Raw genomic sequence first — 17,468 nt, 5'->3', positions numbered from 1 at the left:
AAACAACATGTGGTCTTTATTTCAATCTGTGAATGATAAGAAGAAACCTGTTGACATTTTAATACTGAAGAAATTTGAACTAAAACAGAATGAGAAAAAGAAACAAACAGTAGAATGATCAAATATACTTACCCTATCAGTTTCAGTAAGGTACATATCAATGAGCTCTTTCATCTGCCTTGACTAAAATCATAAAACATGTGAACTTCTAAGTTTTGTAAAAAATCTTACTCAACTACAGACATAATTGTGTCTATAGAAAAATACAAGTCTCTTCTATGTAAATTAAGGACACTGATATCAAAGCTACATGTTCACAATGTCTAGATACAAGATATGTGTTTACTAATTATGGACCATAATTTGCCAAGGATTATTTAAGGAGGTAGAGCTAGGGTAAGGGACACAACTCTACAAATCATTGGAACGTTTGTATTCACCATTTCACATCAATCTCATGTAAGCATCAAAGTAACATGGACTGATTTTATTCTGTTTCAAAGGAAAGCTTAAAAGGCTTTTGTGAAATTGAGTATGATACAAACATATCAGTGATTTCAAGAGTTATGTGCCTTATCATAGGTCTACCTCCTTAAGCTCTTTTCTGTCAACTCTATATTGTTAAAACAACTAGTTAGTAACTTCAGATTTTGCAAAGGACAAGAGCTTTATCATTGCATTTGTATTTCCAAGCTGCCATATTTTCCCCAATATGAATTAGACTATGCCAAAATATTATACCACTTACCCTATTTGTATGGAAGACAACAGATCTGTCTTTAAAGTTGATTTGTACAACATTCCTATTGTGTATCTGTACATCTATTACATCTTCAAATCTGGAGATAAAAAAAAATACTATTTACTTCCAAATAAAGCTTACTGAATAGAAAGATGAACAGACAGACTTACAGACCAAATGCCTATATACCTCTAAATTTTGTTGCCATTAAAAGACAATAAAAAAGATTATAAAGCTACCACATTACTACAATTGCCCTGAACTGAAAACTTACTTGAAGAAATCCAGGACTTCAAAGTTATCCTCAACTAGTGACCTTTCTCGTCTGAGGAATCTTATTCCTGAATGGCTTACACCAACATATTTCACCTCTGCATTTTCTCCTTCTCCCTGTACACAATAAAATAGTTTTGTTACAACATACTATAATGCCCTCATTCCACTCAACAAATTTCACAATAATACCAGTCAGGATTTGAAGAAAGGACACCTAGAGCGCAATCATTTGACCACAGTATTTAAGTTAACTATTTTTAGTAAACTCACAAAACTAATATAACCCACTTCTAGTGTACATAGAATAATGTTAAACCATTAATAAGGTTACATGTTATCCCTAGCAGTGACCTGATGAAATAACATCAGTCTACATGTATAGCTATCTAAATATGATGCCCAACCTTCCAATAATGTCATCAAATATAAGCAGTTTATGAGGAGTTGTGCTAACAAGGTTTTGCAGGTATTAGACAATATTTGGCTTCCGCCATGTTGTCTTACCTATCTATCAAGTTTTCATTAATATCCACTGAGAACAGTTGGGCTAACATGGTATGTGGACTAAGGATTTGACTGACTGATGAGATAATTTCAGAAACCAACTACCATATAGCGGGTATTTTCCACAGGTGCCAAATTTTGTGATATTGTCTATGAAAAGGGTCATTAAATTTTCAGTCTTCATTTTTTACATCTTAAGATTTAATGGAATGAAAATTATTTGTAAAACAAGAGGAGTTATATATAATGAGCTTTTATATTTGTGATATCCCAAACCTCATGAACACAGCAAAAGTTAGAATCTCACGAAGATTTCCTGCGATACAATATATTAAGCCTAGTTACTTACAGCAACAGGGAACATTCTACAGAAATATGATGGCCAGTCTTTAGCCGTGTCTATAATGATTTTCTTCACTTGGTTATTGTGTGGTCCTGAGAGATAGTTTCTATCATTAATTCCATAATTCTCTGAAAAAGTTAAATTTCATTATTATCAGTTTTTTTAAACAATATGCAATACTTCGTCAGACAAGAAAAATATCCAAGGAAAATTTAACGTTACCATTTTATCAAAACTGTATTGTACATGAATTGCATTTATACAATTTGTTTACAGACAAACAAACTACTAACCCAGCATGCCCCTCATTTTGATTCTGTCATCTTTACTAATTCTCATACACCCTGGGTTATACACATCTTGTACAATTTGGTCAAAGATCAGACTCTGTGCTGTTGGGTTCTCTAATCTCTCTCTCGGATGGAATATCTACAACATATAGTACATGGGTCTACACTTAAGTGAAATATTATAATACCTCATCCCATAAGTTAAAAAAAACAATTTGCTAGCTACATAAAAAAAAACAACATTTATTTACTTTTCATTAGATTTTATTACTACAACAAAACTGGTCAAAATTGTTTAACCTTCCTACAACCAAGCATATATTCATATTTATCTTTATAGGGACAGATAGTATATGTAAATCATATGTATTGTAGAGGGTCTGAAACATGAAAGATTTAAGATCATTCACTCAGAAATGACACAAATAATTAGGAAGTAAATGTTTGAACTTTGAACACAGACCCAGAATAGGTGTTATATAAAGCCTGGTATATCCCTGTCAGCACATCAATCACAAGAGCATGGTGGAGCATTATCAATACGCTGAATACAAATAACTCTATCCCTCAACACATAATTCAAAATCATATAAACATGCATACCTCTTTCCTAGCATTGAGTGTCCATGGTGTGTTCTGATATGACATAAATCTTTCTTTGCTTTGAGGATACAGGGGAGTTCTGATCTTCTCTACAGTAGTATAATCTATTATAGTCCTCTCTTGGACTGGTTCCACAACTTTTCTTTCCACAATCTCTTCTTCATGCTTAGCATGTGATATTTGTGGTGGTGGGGTTATTGGCAGGGGTGGTGGAGGCAGTTCTCTCACTATGAAAATAAAACATACCTTTTTCTTATAAATATTTTTCACAGGTTTAGAATATCCTGGTCATGAGAATGAAAAAAAAAGTTCTATTTCCCTTGTAATTCAATACTTACAGAACCTCACATCACAAAGTATTTTTGTAAATGTTTTTTTTTTCTTTAAGAGTAATATGTTCTTACAAAAAACATGAAAGATACATAAGCATTAGTTCCTGCATGAATTTTAAGATAACACAGTAATTGTTGCGTAATAAAGTTATAAAACTTGCAAAAAATAACCATTACCTTCTCATATAAGCAAGCTTTGAAAGTATGTTTGTTTTGACTATGAAAAAAAAAACAATGAAAGTGAACTTAATCAAAGCCTCATAATATCTGGTCAGACCAAAATCTTTTAAAGTTCTGATTATCACAACTACGTGTCCCCATCTTCATAGAACAATAGATGCAGCAAGACAGACAGACAAAATATCTTCCACTTACCAACAATTTCTTGTCTTGGTGGAGGTAGAGGAGGAGGTTCGTCAGTTTGTACTTCATCTGAATGGGTCTCTTTTTTACCTCCTAACTTATCCTCCAATAACTGGAGGGTAGCAAGGTGTACGGTCTCTGTTAAGGATTTGGTTCTGCTGGTACTCTCCTGTAATTTCACATTCATTATTTTTCAAATAATTTAATCTTTACAGAGACAAGGGGAAAACTTCCATAAGACAACAACCTTAAAAATGGAAAACTTGTCCTCTTTCCCCCCCCCCACATTACATATAAAAATTGTTGTAAAATTTTGTTTTCACTTACCCTACCATTGAAATCAAATTGTACAGACACATTATATAATTCTTCTTTGATGAATAAAATCACAAGATAATGTAATAATTATATACCTTTTTATGTTCAACTTGAGGTGGTTCCTCTTGTTTCTTCCATTGTTTCTTACCACCCATTTTCTCATTCAATTTTTGTTCCACATGTTCATCAATTTCCAAACGTCCAACCTCACGTTTCTCTTTAGGTCCATCATTGGCGGGAGGTGGCCATACAACTCTACCTATCCTGACAGTTCTTGCTCTTCCCTTTTTGTCTGTGAATGAGAATGTTCCCTTCTCCCTGTTAAAGTTATCCTCTCTTGGCATGGAGGGAGGGGGTGGGGGAGGAGGCGGAGGTGGCACAGCCTTGACCTGCATCCTTGGACTGATCAAATCTTTGTCCTGAAACTGTAGTGGTGGAGGAGGAGGAGGTGCAGCAGGCATTCGATCATGATGCTCATTCTGCTGGGATTCCATCTGAATAGTTACTCCTTTATTTTGTTCATTAGATACATTGTTTTGAAGTCCAAAGCTTTTATGTTCTGATCTACCTTCAAACTGTGATTTAATTTTGTACACCTTTTTTGGCTGCCCTCCAGAACTTTCTTGCTGTACTGTAATACCACTGACAGCATTAGCAGGTGCCCCATTAACTTGTTGTTGTGTGAATGGTGATACACCCACTGAGTTCATACTCGAGCTGGGGCTAACGAAATTTTGTTGTCCAATCATCTGTTGCTGTAAGAGTTGCTGTTGTGCTGATTGGAGTAACTGTTGCTGCTGTTGTTGCTGTTGGTAACGAGCTTGCATCTGAGCTTGAGCCTGAGCCTGAGCCTGAGCTTGTGCTTGTGCCTGGGCCTGAAATGTTGACATCACAATTTTAATGCTGGACATTTATAGCTCATACATAAAAATATTTATAGTTTTATAGATCAAGATTTGGTTGATTTAAAAAAAAAAAAAAAAAAAAACATTTAAAAAGACCTTTGAATTTCAAGAAGTTTTAAGGAAAGATTAAAATCATCAAGTCGGCATTATATTTTTAATGTTATCTTTATAGACATGTCACTTTTAAAAAAATAATAAACTAAAATAAGGATATATATATAAAAATGATATAGCAGGGTACATTAGCAATAAATATAAATCCTTTAACCAGTCAACTATTCCCTTCTAGCTCTTTGTCATTACTTAGACCAACAAATCAATTTTGAATCAACCAAAATCTACACTGGTGATGTCTTTGAAAGAGAAATCGATTAGTAATGTGTAGCATGATTGACTTAGATGTGCAATGTTATATGGGTAAGTTATTGTCCAAATAGACAATGTCTCGATCTAACCAAAAAAATTTTTAAAAATGAGGTAAGTTCTTTCTGCAATAAGCTCACAGTGTTATGATGAATGGTCCCCAAAATGTTTTTTTTTAATCAACTACAAACTCTGAAATGTTGACCAAACAGCAACAGTTAATTGGCTTTTACTTATGTACTTTTTAAAGGAAAAAAGTATTTGATAGAGACAAAAAAGAAATCCCCAAAAATATTAAACAGTTTTTTTTTTTTAAATACAATGTAGTAAATAAAAAAAACTAAGTGATAATTTTTAAATAATAAACTGATTTACATCTAGACAAAAAAAGAATTAAAAGAATAACAGTGAACAGTTGTGGAGACTTCTATCACAGGATTCTACATATTAACAAGCAGTTTGGGTGTTACATGCAATGTCCTAGTAATTAGTGAAAATAAGCTATAAGTTTATAATCTACCTGTGGATTGCTAGCAGCCTGTGAAACAATTTTGATTTATAATATCCAGAATAAATCATTTTAAATAAGAGAGAGATGTGGGATAATATAAATATAACTATCATTTATCTTGTACTGCGGTATCCATTGTTTCAACAACTCGAATTCATGATGTTAATGGCAATATGACAAATCAAGTTTGTAAGTTTGAATACAAATATTTTCATTCAAAACTGGTAACCATGAAAAGTAACTGTGGTTTCCCTTGACTCTTGAGAATGAAGTGTTTCTAAATACAATGTCAATTAAAATACATGTGAATAACTTAATACTGCCATTTCATAGCTAGAACACAGCAAAAAAAAAACACACATTAAGCTAAAAACAAAGTTAGCTCTGTGGCAATCATCATATTTAACCACTTTTCTTATATCCAAGGTTTAGGTACATTATTAAAATATTTTGCTGTGAAAAGCATTGTGCAGTCCTCTCACATTCAGCAAAGGTATCAATTTCCTATCTAAGGTCATAATTCATTACAATTCTCCACATTTAAAAGAAATGCCACAAAAAAGTTCCCAAAAGAAGATAAATCTGCTTTGCGTGATTTGCACAATAAATTATTCAAAGTAAATGCAACGCCCGCGTAGCATACTATCCTCGGCCTCATTTAGCCTTTTAATGAATTATGTATCAATCATTAACACATTATTAACAAACGAATGGTTTACAGGAACAGCTTCATATTGATAAAGCAAAACCTTATAAATACAAAATGGTATTCTCAAAAATCTTTACATCTATTCTACACAACTTTGCTAAATACAATACCTCCTTCACATTCTGAAGACTTGTTTTGTAAAACTTTTCCTAAAAGGGCAACATCAAAATTTCTCATCACATAAAACATTAGTGTTGAAATTCATGTAATCAGTGTAAAATGATTGTTTGACAAAGAACTGAATTGTATCTATGATCAAGCATTTGCTAAATTTCAGTTTAATAGACCCTTTTATGCTAGCTGAGGGATAGTTGATGAGCATGCATGAAGTATGTTCAATAAACTGGTACACCTCTGGAAGGGAAATTCTTTAGTTATACCCAAGCCCTATCTAGCTGAAGTGTAGATTGAGCATGCTCATCGACTTACCACAAAAAGGTCTACAAGTCTTGTATTTTTTGGGGGGAGAAGAAGTAGCAATACCCAATTGATCTTTAGAAATCATAAGACCTCCCTCTGTCAGTCATAGGTATAAGCTATTTAAATATCAGCTGATTTGTCAAAAACACTTTCAGGAAAGGTTTCAGAAAACCGCTGTCATATTTAGAGGGAATAACATGAAGTTGCATAGTTTAGCCCACTAGTACAGGAAGTTGATATCAGACAGGAACCAAAATTGCCTACAACATATGTCCAATCTACCTAAAGCCACATACTAAATTTGAAATAAATTCATCCAAAGTGGGCCTAGATAATTGCGATGAAATTTAGATGGACGGACTGCATGACGAACAGACAAGGCGATTCCAATAAACCACCATTCATTGTGTAGAGGGTATTATATACTGTAAATCCAGGATATTTGTAATGGTTTTACAAATACATACAGCACAAGAGACAGAGAATCTACCTGGAAAACTTGGTTAAATTTAACCAAAGTAGTATAATCATTCATCTTACATCACAATGATTTAAATCTCATTTTGTTTAAAAGATGCCAATTCTGACAACCAAGCTATAAATTCTGAGTTAACTGTTACCTATGCAAAAGAAAACAGACCACCAAGCTGCCTTGAAAATACCTACAATCCAATGAAGATACAGAATTGTCTTCCAAAGTGAAAGTACTTTTACTTGTGGAAACCAATTTTCCTGGTTTAGGGGAAAAAACGACAGTTTGTAGATTCTCAAATTCATTGATTTGATTACTCTAGCATACAATAAAAATGGGGAATTTCCATTTTGATGAGTTTCAGTTTTCATGGTTTGCCAAGCCCACAAAAACCATGAAAACTGATAACCCATGAAACAATTATATTTCTACAGTAACAAATGCAGTGGTACCTAATCAAGGTCAAAATCCAGACTCAATGTTTTGAGTATAAAGAATAAGGTTGATCAGCCAAGGTAATGAGAGAGCTTACCATTTGATTCATGTAAGCCTGGAGTAAGGCCTGTTGCTGAGCTTGTTGTTGTGCTAATTGTTGAGCTGCTATCTGTTGCTGTAACTGGAGTAATGTTGACATATCTGTAAAATAATACACCAAATAAAGTATGTTTATTCCTAGTATTAAAGGTAAATGATTGTGATATTGAAATAAATATTTTTCTGCTGCAAATTTTCCAGATATATAGGTACATAAGGGACTATGTCCAACCAGCATTATTGTTTTTCTTTGTTTTTATTTACTGTAACATGCATCTCGTCCCTTGTTGGTATTCTTTTGCACTTTGACCTTTGCAAATTGCTTGACTGAACCACATATCCACTGACCTCTCAACAAATAAAGGAATGAAATAACTGCAGTCTCAGTGAAGCTATAATGAATGAAAGTTAACTACGAACACAGTAATCACTCATGTGGTCCAAGTGGGACTCCAGTTTTAGAGGTTTTGGATGTGTTGGTAAAATCATGAATTCCAGACAAAATATTTTTTTAGATTGAAACCTGATGTTTTACTGAAATCTATACAATCCTTAAACTCAATTACAGCAAAGCAATCACATCATATCACAAAAATTGACACCATGGAATTAAAGTACATGGTTCTACTTTTTTTCCCAACATGTCCACCAAGTATTAGGATGACAATGCTAGACTGGTTGTGAACTTACCTTGAGGAACTTGAGGGCTCTGTCCAGGACTGGTTGGTAACTGGACACCTGCTACACCACCTACACCTGCCATGCCCCCTACATTACCATTCACAAACAGTGGTAGGGAGGTAGGTACCTGGGGTTGGGCCTGAAAATATAGCATAAAATTCTTAAAGTTATGTTACTGATTTTTCTTTACTAAGAATAGGATACTTTCTGAATTCAAAAGAATGCTGGATTATTTCATGTAGAATACTGAAAAAAAAATTTATGAGGTGATTTTTTTTGTTTTGTTTTGTTTTGTTTTTTTGGGGGGAGGGTACTTTGGTATTTTTCTGTTTGAGTTTAATCTCTTTAACACTCATTGACTAAACTGATTGTCATATGAACTCCAAAAATCTTGAAACAACAATAAACCATTTTTTTTTAAATAAAGAGAATGACTGAATAAAAAAACTTTTTTTAAACTGTAAGCAAATATCAAAATAATTGTCCTTTTATCAATATTCTATTGCAACAGTTTTATATTGTGAAAACATAATGACTTTATTGAAGAAAAATGTTGCATTAGAAACAAATTACTTAACAAACATTTAAATATCATAACATCTTATCCACCTAAGTTGACAAATGACCCAGATGACCTTAACCTTTGACCCATATTTGCAAAATTTTCATGTCATCATTGTCAAATACCACAGCTGAAGGACAAAATCACATAGAAAGGATGGTAGGACACAGAGGCCTAAGGGTCAGGGAGTGTTCAAAAGCATGGATCTCTTTGATGTGTATTGAAAGATGAATGAACAGGAGTATTAAGTTATGTCAAATGTCAAGATTTATAGCATATCCCAAATCAATCTATCCCACAAAATACCACATGACAACTCCAAGGCATTCACTATACTTCGTAATACATTGTAGTTATACTACTTAAACTACACTAATTTTATAATTTCTCTAAAATTTCTGAGATAAATCTGTTGAAAAAAATTAAACATTAAATGAGGTATCACACTTACTTTCAAAAAGCAAACAGAATATATTTCAATTTCTTTTTTTATTTCATAAATGAGACATAAATGTTTAAAGACTTCCAACATCTGGAGTGATAATTAAAGTCTAAACACATAAAAATATTCTATTTGGATGACAATTGTAAAGTGGTGATACAAATCAGGAACCATTATAAAATGATTCAAATGAGACAATTTATCATAGTTTGTTCAGAAATTAAAACTTTCTATAACTATTTTGACAAGTGTATAAAACTTCATATAATTATTTTTGACCAGTGAAAAAGGTAGATGAAATAGCTAAAAGTCCTACAAAATGCTTATTTATAGTGGAGGATTTTCACATTTCTAATGATCTATGATTAAGTGTCACGATTATATTTAACCACAGCCCTTCTTTTAATTTATGGCAGTTGTCATACTTATTAAAAATCGGGTTTGACTTTCAGCAGTTTGACATAAATACAGATTTTCTGTATCTTTGGATAATACAAAAATAAGTCTGGAATGGTTGAAAATTATCAGATAATATCTTTATACTGAGCACATTTACAAAAATAAACCTATCAACTATAAAAATGAAATCTGAATTTTACTCTCAAATTTTACTTTGAAAATTGATGTCCACTTTCAAAACTTACCACTGTTCTGTCCTTCATTGTTTTTAATCCAATATTTTATAATCAATTATCTACACACTATTAAACACACAATAATCCCTAGAAAAACCTTAATCATTCTAGCAACAATATCCTACAAAAGTTTGTAATTACAAAAAAATGTTGAATTGCAAACAACCACTTGCAGAAAAAACTTTAATCCATTCAGAATCCGAAATAACTACACTGCATCAAAAAGATGTTTGAACAAAGTTGAGATGTACACGCCAATCCACAGTTATTTTGTTACACCCAATGTGTGCCTTGAGCCAAAAGCTTTATTTCATCTGAATGATGGCAGATTTGTCATACAACATACTACCAGAGGTACTTTTGGTGGTCAAAAGATCACAAAACGCATCAGTGATGAAGATTGTTGCAAGCAGATGTAATAATGTTAGCTGCATTTCAGAAATTGTTTTACTGAATCCTGAATGAAGTTTGAAAAAAAAGAGGAAAAAAATATCTCAACATGTCATTTAACATGTAGTTTTTATCAGAACAAAATAATCTAAATATATTCAAGGAAATATCTCATTTTGCTTCATTCTGAATTGCTCAAAGCGACAATAAAAGTTTTGATCAAGTGAAAATTCAGATGTCTCGTTTGATAATTGTCTTAAGGGGCAACTTGTTTTGTTTTTGTCTAAAATAGTAACATCAACTTGTTGACAAACTTATGAAAAACAAGAGATAGTTTCATGTCTTATTCAAATGTAATCATGCCTTAATTTGACAGTTACACAATAATTATCAATGTTCTCAAGAAAATTGTGAAAAAAATGTGTACACCATTTATCCCTGGCGAACATCCTGATAAGTTACACACTCACTAACATGACGCAGATCTGTACAATGTGACCTGACAAGAAGATACATAGAAAGTTTTGTGGTTTTCTTTGTACAAGTTCAACTGTCACTACATCACGTGCATGTTTAGGTAAAGTACTTTTAGATCAATTGATAGAGAGAGAGCGAAAAAAATGTTGGATAATTTTAATGGTTTCTTATACATTGCAGTTTTTCATGCTCTAATCAAAGCACAAAACCCAATTAAATGTAAACTTCTTTTAAAAACACGATGCTCTGATGATAACCATAAATGAAAACTCAACTTTTCCAAAACTAAAGAATATCAAAACATTAAGTTTCATACATTGTTATACTATGACAACACCCATTCAAACAGGAAGTTGATATAGTAAAGCAATAATAATCCCTCACAATTTATGTCCAATTTATATAAAGCAACAAACCAAATTTGAAATCAATCTATCCATTAGAAGCTAAGATTTCTATGATGAAATTTCCTCTATCATTCCATAAAATGTATAGTGAAAAATGTCAAACTCTCATATAATACGAAGTTGACATTGTACAGCAATCAAAATTGACTAAATGTATGAACCATCTATATGAAGCCACATGGTCAAATTTTAAATCAATCCATTCAATGGCAGCTGAGATAAAAAAATGTGGGATTCTCCCTAAAGATGAATTGCTAGATAACAAGCATGTACTGTTCATGAAGTACAAACATAATTAGCTGATGCATGCCAAATTAGTAACAAATATAACAACAACTTTCATTTCCAAACAAGAAACCTCCACATAACAGCTGACTATGTATACCCCAATCTCCCTAAGTAGACTCATTGCAAAAGTGCATACAGACGGAGATGACACACCACAGTTCTTTAATCAGTAAGAACATTATGGGACACCTAACTGAAGTTTAAAGGCCATATATAAAGAGCCTGTGAATTATTGTTTCTGAGAAAAGTGTAACGTAAAATATTATCTCTAATCATAAATGCTTCAAAATTCACTCAGTCACTGAACAGGAAGTGGGCATACCACAGGTCTCAAAATGGTAAGCCCAGTAAGGACCCCTAATTGAAGTTTGAAGTTAACAGGCTACATATCAAGAGACTGTACACTGTAGTTTTTAAGGAAAGTGTGATGAAAAGTGTTCACCTTACCTTGTATGTAGGAAAAGTATATTAAAAAGTTATTAAACAAGGAGTAGATGAGATATATGCTTGAAACAAGAAAGCCCTGTATGGGACTTTTCATAAATGTTACATTCCAAATATCAAATACCAAGAGAATGTGACTTTTAGTTCTTGAGAAAATGGAAAGTAACCATTCTTTTCAGATGAATAGACATGATAAAACAATATACCCCTGTCTATTTTGGACTGTGGGTAGAATAAAGTAATAACACAGGAGAAATACCATTCAATAATTGATTAAGAGAGTAAGAGAATATTAAGTTCTCTTTCGGCCTATCAATGTACTGACCAATTTATAAGAACCAGAAGATATATGAGTCAGTAATTTAGCACAATTTGGGAACCTTATGGACAATCTGAATTACATGCAGGAATTTATTAGAGTGTATGATTTGGAAACACTATTCCTGCTTTAGAAATACTATATGAAGGAAGAAACCAGAGTAAGATTACGCCTAGAAGCGGGATCCTGCTGAGGTCCAATACTTACATTGACTATTTAGAACATACCTGCATACCAGGACCAGGGATTCCTTTGCCTCCACCTTTGAGTCTGTTCTCTACTGATCGTGCATCACTTAATGAATCAACATGTTCATCCAGAGCATTGTTAAACACATCCTCCACCCAGTGAGACCAATCAGATTGTCCTGTCACGTGAGATATGTCAGAACCAGTTGTCTGCAGTTCTAATCTCTGATCTAACTGTTGTTTCTTGGAAATTTTATCCTGAACTCCTGTTTTTCTGGTGCCTCTCATTCCCTTCATATAACGGGCATTTAATTTTGAGCTTGGGCTTAGATTCGTTTCCTCCAATTGTCTATTGCCCCCATTAGCAATCACACCATTGGAATATCTACTATTAAGTTTGGATTGTGACAGGTCAAGTTCTCGGCCTTCAGTAATAGATGAAATATCTCCATTTGTAAATCCATTTGTTGGGGCAGTATTAGGAGATGGGGGGTTAGGGGCTTTACGTTTTATGTACCGCATGTTAAGTTTACTCTCCGATAGTCCCTCTAATGCAATGTCTGTTGGTCTTTGATTAAGTACACTTGTCATTGAGAATTCGATTCCATCACCAGGATCTTTAGCTTCTTTAGTCCTTGGAGAGAATGATCTCTCTTCTAGTCTCTTAGAAACTACTTTGAATGGTTCTGGAAGTTTTCCAGGTAAAGTCATGTAACGTGGGGCATCTGTGTTGTGTGGTCTACAAATATTTTATACAGTATATCATTTTATCATTCTTCAGAAGAATGAAATATGAAAAAGTGAAAAAAAAAGTCACCATTTTAATAAACTTAATTTAAATTCATCATCCTGAGTGCTTTTAAGATTTATAAAAAAAAAAAAATGAAAATCATTCTATTTCAAAACAATGATTCACATCTTCTTGTCTGCAAAATGTAACTTCAAAAATTTATGCTAAAAGAATTATGTGCTTTCATTCTCAATATGAGGAAAAAGTTATTGAAGAACTTAGTAGTCAAAGAAAACAAATTTGAACTTACGTATCTTTGTAGGCTTTTCTGATTGATTGTGATGGGTCTCTGGTTCTATCAGAAGATACCAGATTGTAAGATCTACAGACAGGGAATCCAGGAGGAATCTCCATTTCACTCAAAAGATCAAGGACATACTCATATCCCATTAATTCATAATAATCAACATCTTCTTGTAGTTGGAGTGTCCAACCAAAACTGTTCTCTTTCAGTCCCCTAGAATAATCCGAAAATCAGAGTAAACGACAGAATGACATCTTAACAATCTTAACAGAAAGCTAATGAAACTGCTTGGTACCAGGTATGACTAATGCCATGTAAGTTTCGGCACTTTATCATTTGGTTCTAGAGGCAATTATGAGACTTGCTACATGTTGACAGGTAAAACCAGCATGAATATGGTACACACTTTCTCAAACTTTTAATGGGTGTAGATAACCATTGGTTAAAAATATCAAAATAAAAACAATGTAACTAAAACACTCAGAAAATATAAATTGTAATTCGTACAAGTCCTCAAGCATTTGTGGTTTTTCTATCTCCTGACTATAATGTTTTAAAAGACATTTATGAGGTGAGTACCTCATGTAAACAATAACGTTAAGACTATTTAACACCTGTGGCTGACAAAACAAATGGAATTAGCATCTTGTAACATCATTTCTGATTATTTCTATTATCATTATAGTTTCCTGTTGTTTATCTTACCGTAGAAAATATGAACAAATACTTATGAATGAAGTAAAAACTCAAATTGAGATTTTATCAATCAATTTGCATACAATATTTCATGACAGACAATGTAGTTAAGGAAAAAGAATGAAATATATTTGTCCTAAAGGCAATAGTTTGTGTAAGTGAAAATTTTCCCATGACAATAGCAGCTACTTTCATAATATTAACTAAGTGCAGTTACCTTTAAAGATGAAGAAAAGTATAAAGAATCCAAACATCCATGTATATGTGTTCACAAGAAACAATATAGGATATATAAACAACTGTATCAATAACAATAACCCAAATGATATCAGTTACAATCACCTCTACCTAGACAAATCTTAAGAGTAATTGCTATTTTATTAAATTTATCTATTAAAGTGATTATTTTCATGGGCTGAACTGACTTAGATAAGTGACAGATCACAGAACAACTACTTCTTTTGGCTCGGAGGTAAAACTTTAAATACCTGGTATTCAGTAAATGACTTGTAAACAACTCAGCTGTTGTCCATGATTCTACTGGACCAATCAATTTCCTCCCTGAAATACAAGAAAAACATTCAGTTTAAGATAAAAATACTTTAGTGTTTTAATAAATCTATCTTTTTTTCTTCAATACTTAAAGGTGATAATTTTAATTTTGCTTGAATGCCCACAATACTTATTTGTATTCCCCTATATAATTATAAGATCTAACTGTCCTCATGCTGTTTATTTCTACTACTCAAATCAAACTACATATATAACACTTAAATCTTTCATTTTGGATGAAAACATGTCATGGTTTCAAAATAGTTCATTAACAAGCAAAAATAACATTACACCAAACTTACTAAGCTTTTCATGAAGCAAAAATTAGAGTACATTTTAAACAATGATAGAAACAAGACGAATTATCTACTTATAAATGATTATCAGTCTAGAGTTAGGACCTTATTCTTCACACTCGTCATTTTTTGGCTTGTGACTTTCACTATGACTTTTTTTTCTTTAATCTGAGTTGAAAAAAAAACTGTTAAAGCCAGAAAAGTTTAATGGAGTAGTGTATTTTTGTTCATTTACTTTTAAAGAGATACACACTGATCAAATGACAGAGTGATGTACAATGGGTTTGCCTAGCTAAATAGGAACACTGTTATGCTTTCATTTTCATTTACATTTAGTACAGTGAAAAATATCTATACTGAACCCTGAATAAACCTGTTTAAACCAGACACTTTTTAAGTCCCTATATATCAGTTTAAATGTATTTTGAACCTGTCTAAACAAACTCGATTGACGAGAGGTTCAGATTAGATAGGTTTTACTGTACTTAATATTGTATAGAGTTATCTTACTGTTAATTGAAACCAACAACTTTTATATTACTACCCCTGAAATTGTATATAACTGATATACAATTTATTACTTAACAACAGTTTCATGTTGTAACATGGGTACCAGTTTAAAATGGGCAAAAAACTACAGAAACATGTGGCAAAAATGTGACTTCTCTGTCAAACATCTAATAAAAAAAACCAGATCCAAAATACATGGCCAAAAAATGCAGAAGACCACAACTAACTTAAAACTAAAAATCATGTGTGTTTATCAAATTACAAGATCAATAAATCAAATTATTAAAAAAATTGATGCACAAGAAATTGCATGTAAAATGTAACCAGGATCGTCATAGCATGATGAAAATCATCAAAGACATAATGTGTTCAGACGTAAAGTGGTCTGAATCATCCTTATAATTAATAGGTTCATGTCCATAACACAGCCTCAACAACAGTTTATGAGGAAAGACAAGATCTAACAACATTCTTACAAATTTTTACATGTTCTGAACTTGTTGAACATTGAACTGTACCTGAAAGTAGGAGCGAACCGCAGTAAAATCATATTTCTCTAAAGAAATTCCCCAATGTATTTTAATTAAGATGTACATAAAATCAACAATCAGTGTATGAAAAAAGTCATAATGTTTGTATGTTGCTTGATAAAATAAGATATAAAGCTCATTTAAACAAACTGGTACTGCTAAGGAGGTTCAAAAAGCAGGAATACTGATGAAGAACCATCATCTAGGTGGTAATTTTCACAACCAAGATCAAAAGACAATTTCACAAAAAGTTGGAGTTGTAAAACTAATCCTTAGTAATGACATCATCATAGAAAACAACATTGTCAAGTCATGTCTTATGACAAATTTTATACTCCAAACATCTTGAGATATTGACAACAGTTATCTTAGTACATGTATATAGATGACTACTTTTAGTTAGCAGATGAACAGTAAGATTTAGAAAATGTGCTGACTGCTTATTGTAATTGATAAAATATACATTGTCTTAAAAAAGATATAATAAATTTTAAACATGCATATACATTTCAACAGCAGGTCATGGAATTGGAAATAGGTCACTTTAAATTAAAATATTCAACATAAAGTAGTGAACAATCTTATTAAATGATTTAGTAACCAGATACCTTTACAAATATGAATCTTTATTTGAATGGACAGAATTTAGAACGAAAATTTAGAAAATTTGTCATAACTCCTGGCAAATAAATCTGATCAAATACTGTTAATATGCTTATCTTCATATTTTGTCCTTTACATATACCAAGTTTTAGAGTAGAAGTGATGACAAGAACAGGACAGACTGGCAGACAGGTAAAAACCATTTTACCCTGCAAAACATTTGTTGAAGTCATTTTCTGTAGCATTTACTGCTTTCTTCCACAAAACCCATAAACAATCTTCACCTGCCAGAACTATTCAGGATACAGCATAGAGGTTTTATTCATATAGTAATTGTAAAATTCAACATACCATCAGCAAATGAGACTGGGAGAGCCATATTGCAGTGCTGTTGTATAGCTCTCCACTCTAGCAGACATGGTGGATAGACTCGACATAACTGGGCTTCTATCTTGGCACATTGCAATGCTTTGTGTTGGCAGAGAATCTGGAACTTCTTTTCATGACCTATGTCAGACACAAACCTAAAATGATATGTGCACTATGATTATTATTCCATTAACAATGTATCAAAAACATACCAACAGGTGAGTGTTCAGTTACAATTAAACTTTTCAACAAAATTCATTATAGTTATACTGAAAAGCAACAAATGCTATTTTGCTACTTTGCCATAGCAAACAACAAATTCCTGTAAATTTTTCCTGGACCAACTTTTACAAGTCCTTG

General features: G+C 32.4%; 1 protein-coding gene across 9 annotated transcripts in view; it reads right to left on the bottom strand.

Annotated features, from left to right (window-relative positions):
• LOC148619234 (unconventional myosin-XV-like) overlaps window positions 1-17,468 on the bottom strand; it is an 89,627-nt gene that overhangs the window by 17,877 nt on the left and 54,282 nt on the right. For 8 of the 9 annotated variants that reach the window (XM_088578905.1, XM_088578908.1, XM_088578912.1 and 5 more), the window contains 15 exons: window positions 17,091-17,263; window positions 14,737-14,809; window positions 13,559-13,765; window positions 12,558-13,257; window positions 8,376-8,505; window positions 7,684-7,787; window positions 5,560-5,577; window positions 3,867-4,646; window positions 3,466-3,622; window positions 2,759-2,985; window positions 2,159-2,294; window positions 1,872-1,993; window positions 1,017-1,132; window positions 749-839; window positions 133-183 (listed from right to left, as the gene is read on the bottom strand). In XM_088578905.1, coding sequence (XP_088435031.1) covers window positions 133-183; window positions 749-839; window positions 1,017-1,132; window positions 1,872-1,993; window positions 2,159-2,294; window positions 2,759-2,985; window positions 3,466-3,622; window positions 3,867-4,646; window positions 5,560-5,577; window positions 7,684-7,787; window positions 8,376-8,505; window positions 12,558-13,257; window positions 13,559-13,765; window positions 14,737-14,809; window positions 17,091-17,263 — 3,085 coding nt within the window. The remainder of the gene's footprint in view (window positions 1-132; window positions 184-748; window positions 840-1,016; window positions 1,133-1,871; window positions 1,994-2,158; window positions 2,295-2,758; window positions 2,986-3,465; window positions 3,623-3,866; window positions 4,647-5,559; window positions 5,578-7,683; window positions 7,788-8,375; window positions 8,506-12,557; window positions 13,258-13,558; window positions 13,766-14,736; window positions 14,810-17,090; window positions 17,264-17,468) is intronic. The other variant, XM_088578907.1, reaches the window with a different exon arrangement.

This window comes from Perna viridis, chromosome 4 (genome assembly GCF_037379345.1).
Source record: "Perna viridis isolate PV_CMFRI_1.1 ecotype Kerala chromosome 4, ASM3737934v1, whole genome shotgun sequence".
Lineage (NCBI taxonomy): Eukaryota > Metazoa > Mollusca > Bivalvia > Mytilida > Mytilidae > Perna > Perna viridis.
Note: the sequence above shows the minus strand (reverse complement) of the source record. Positions and strands in the feature narration are given on the sequence as shown.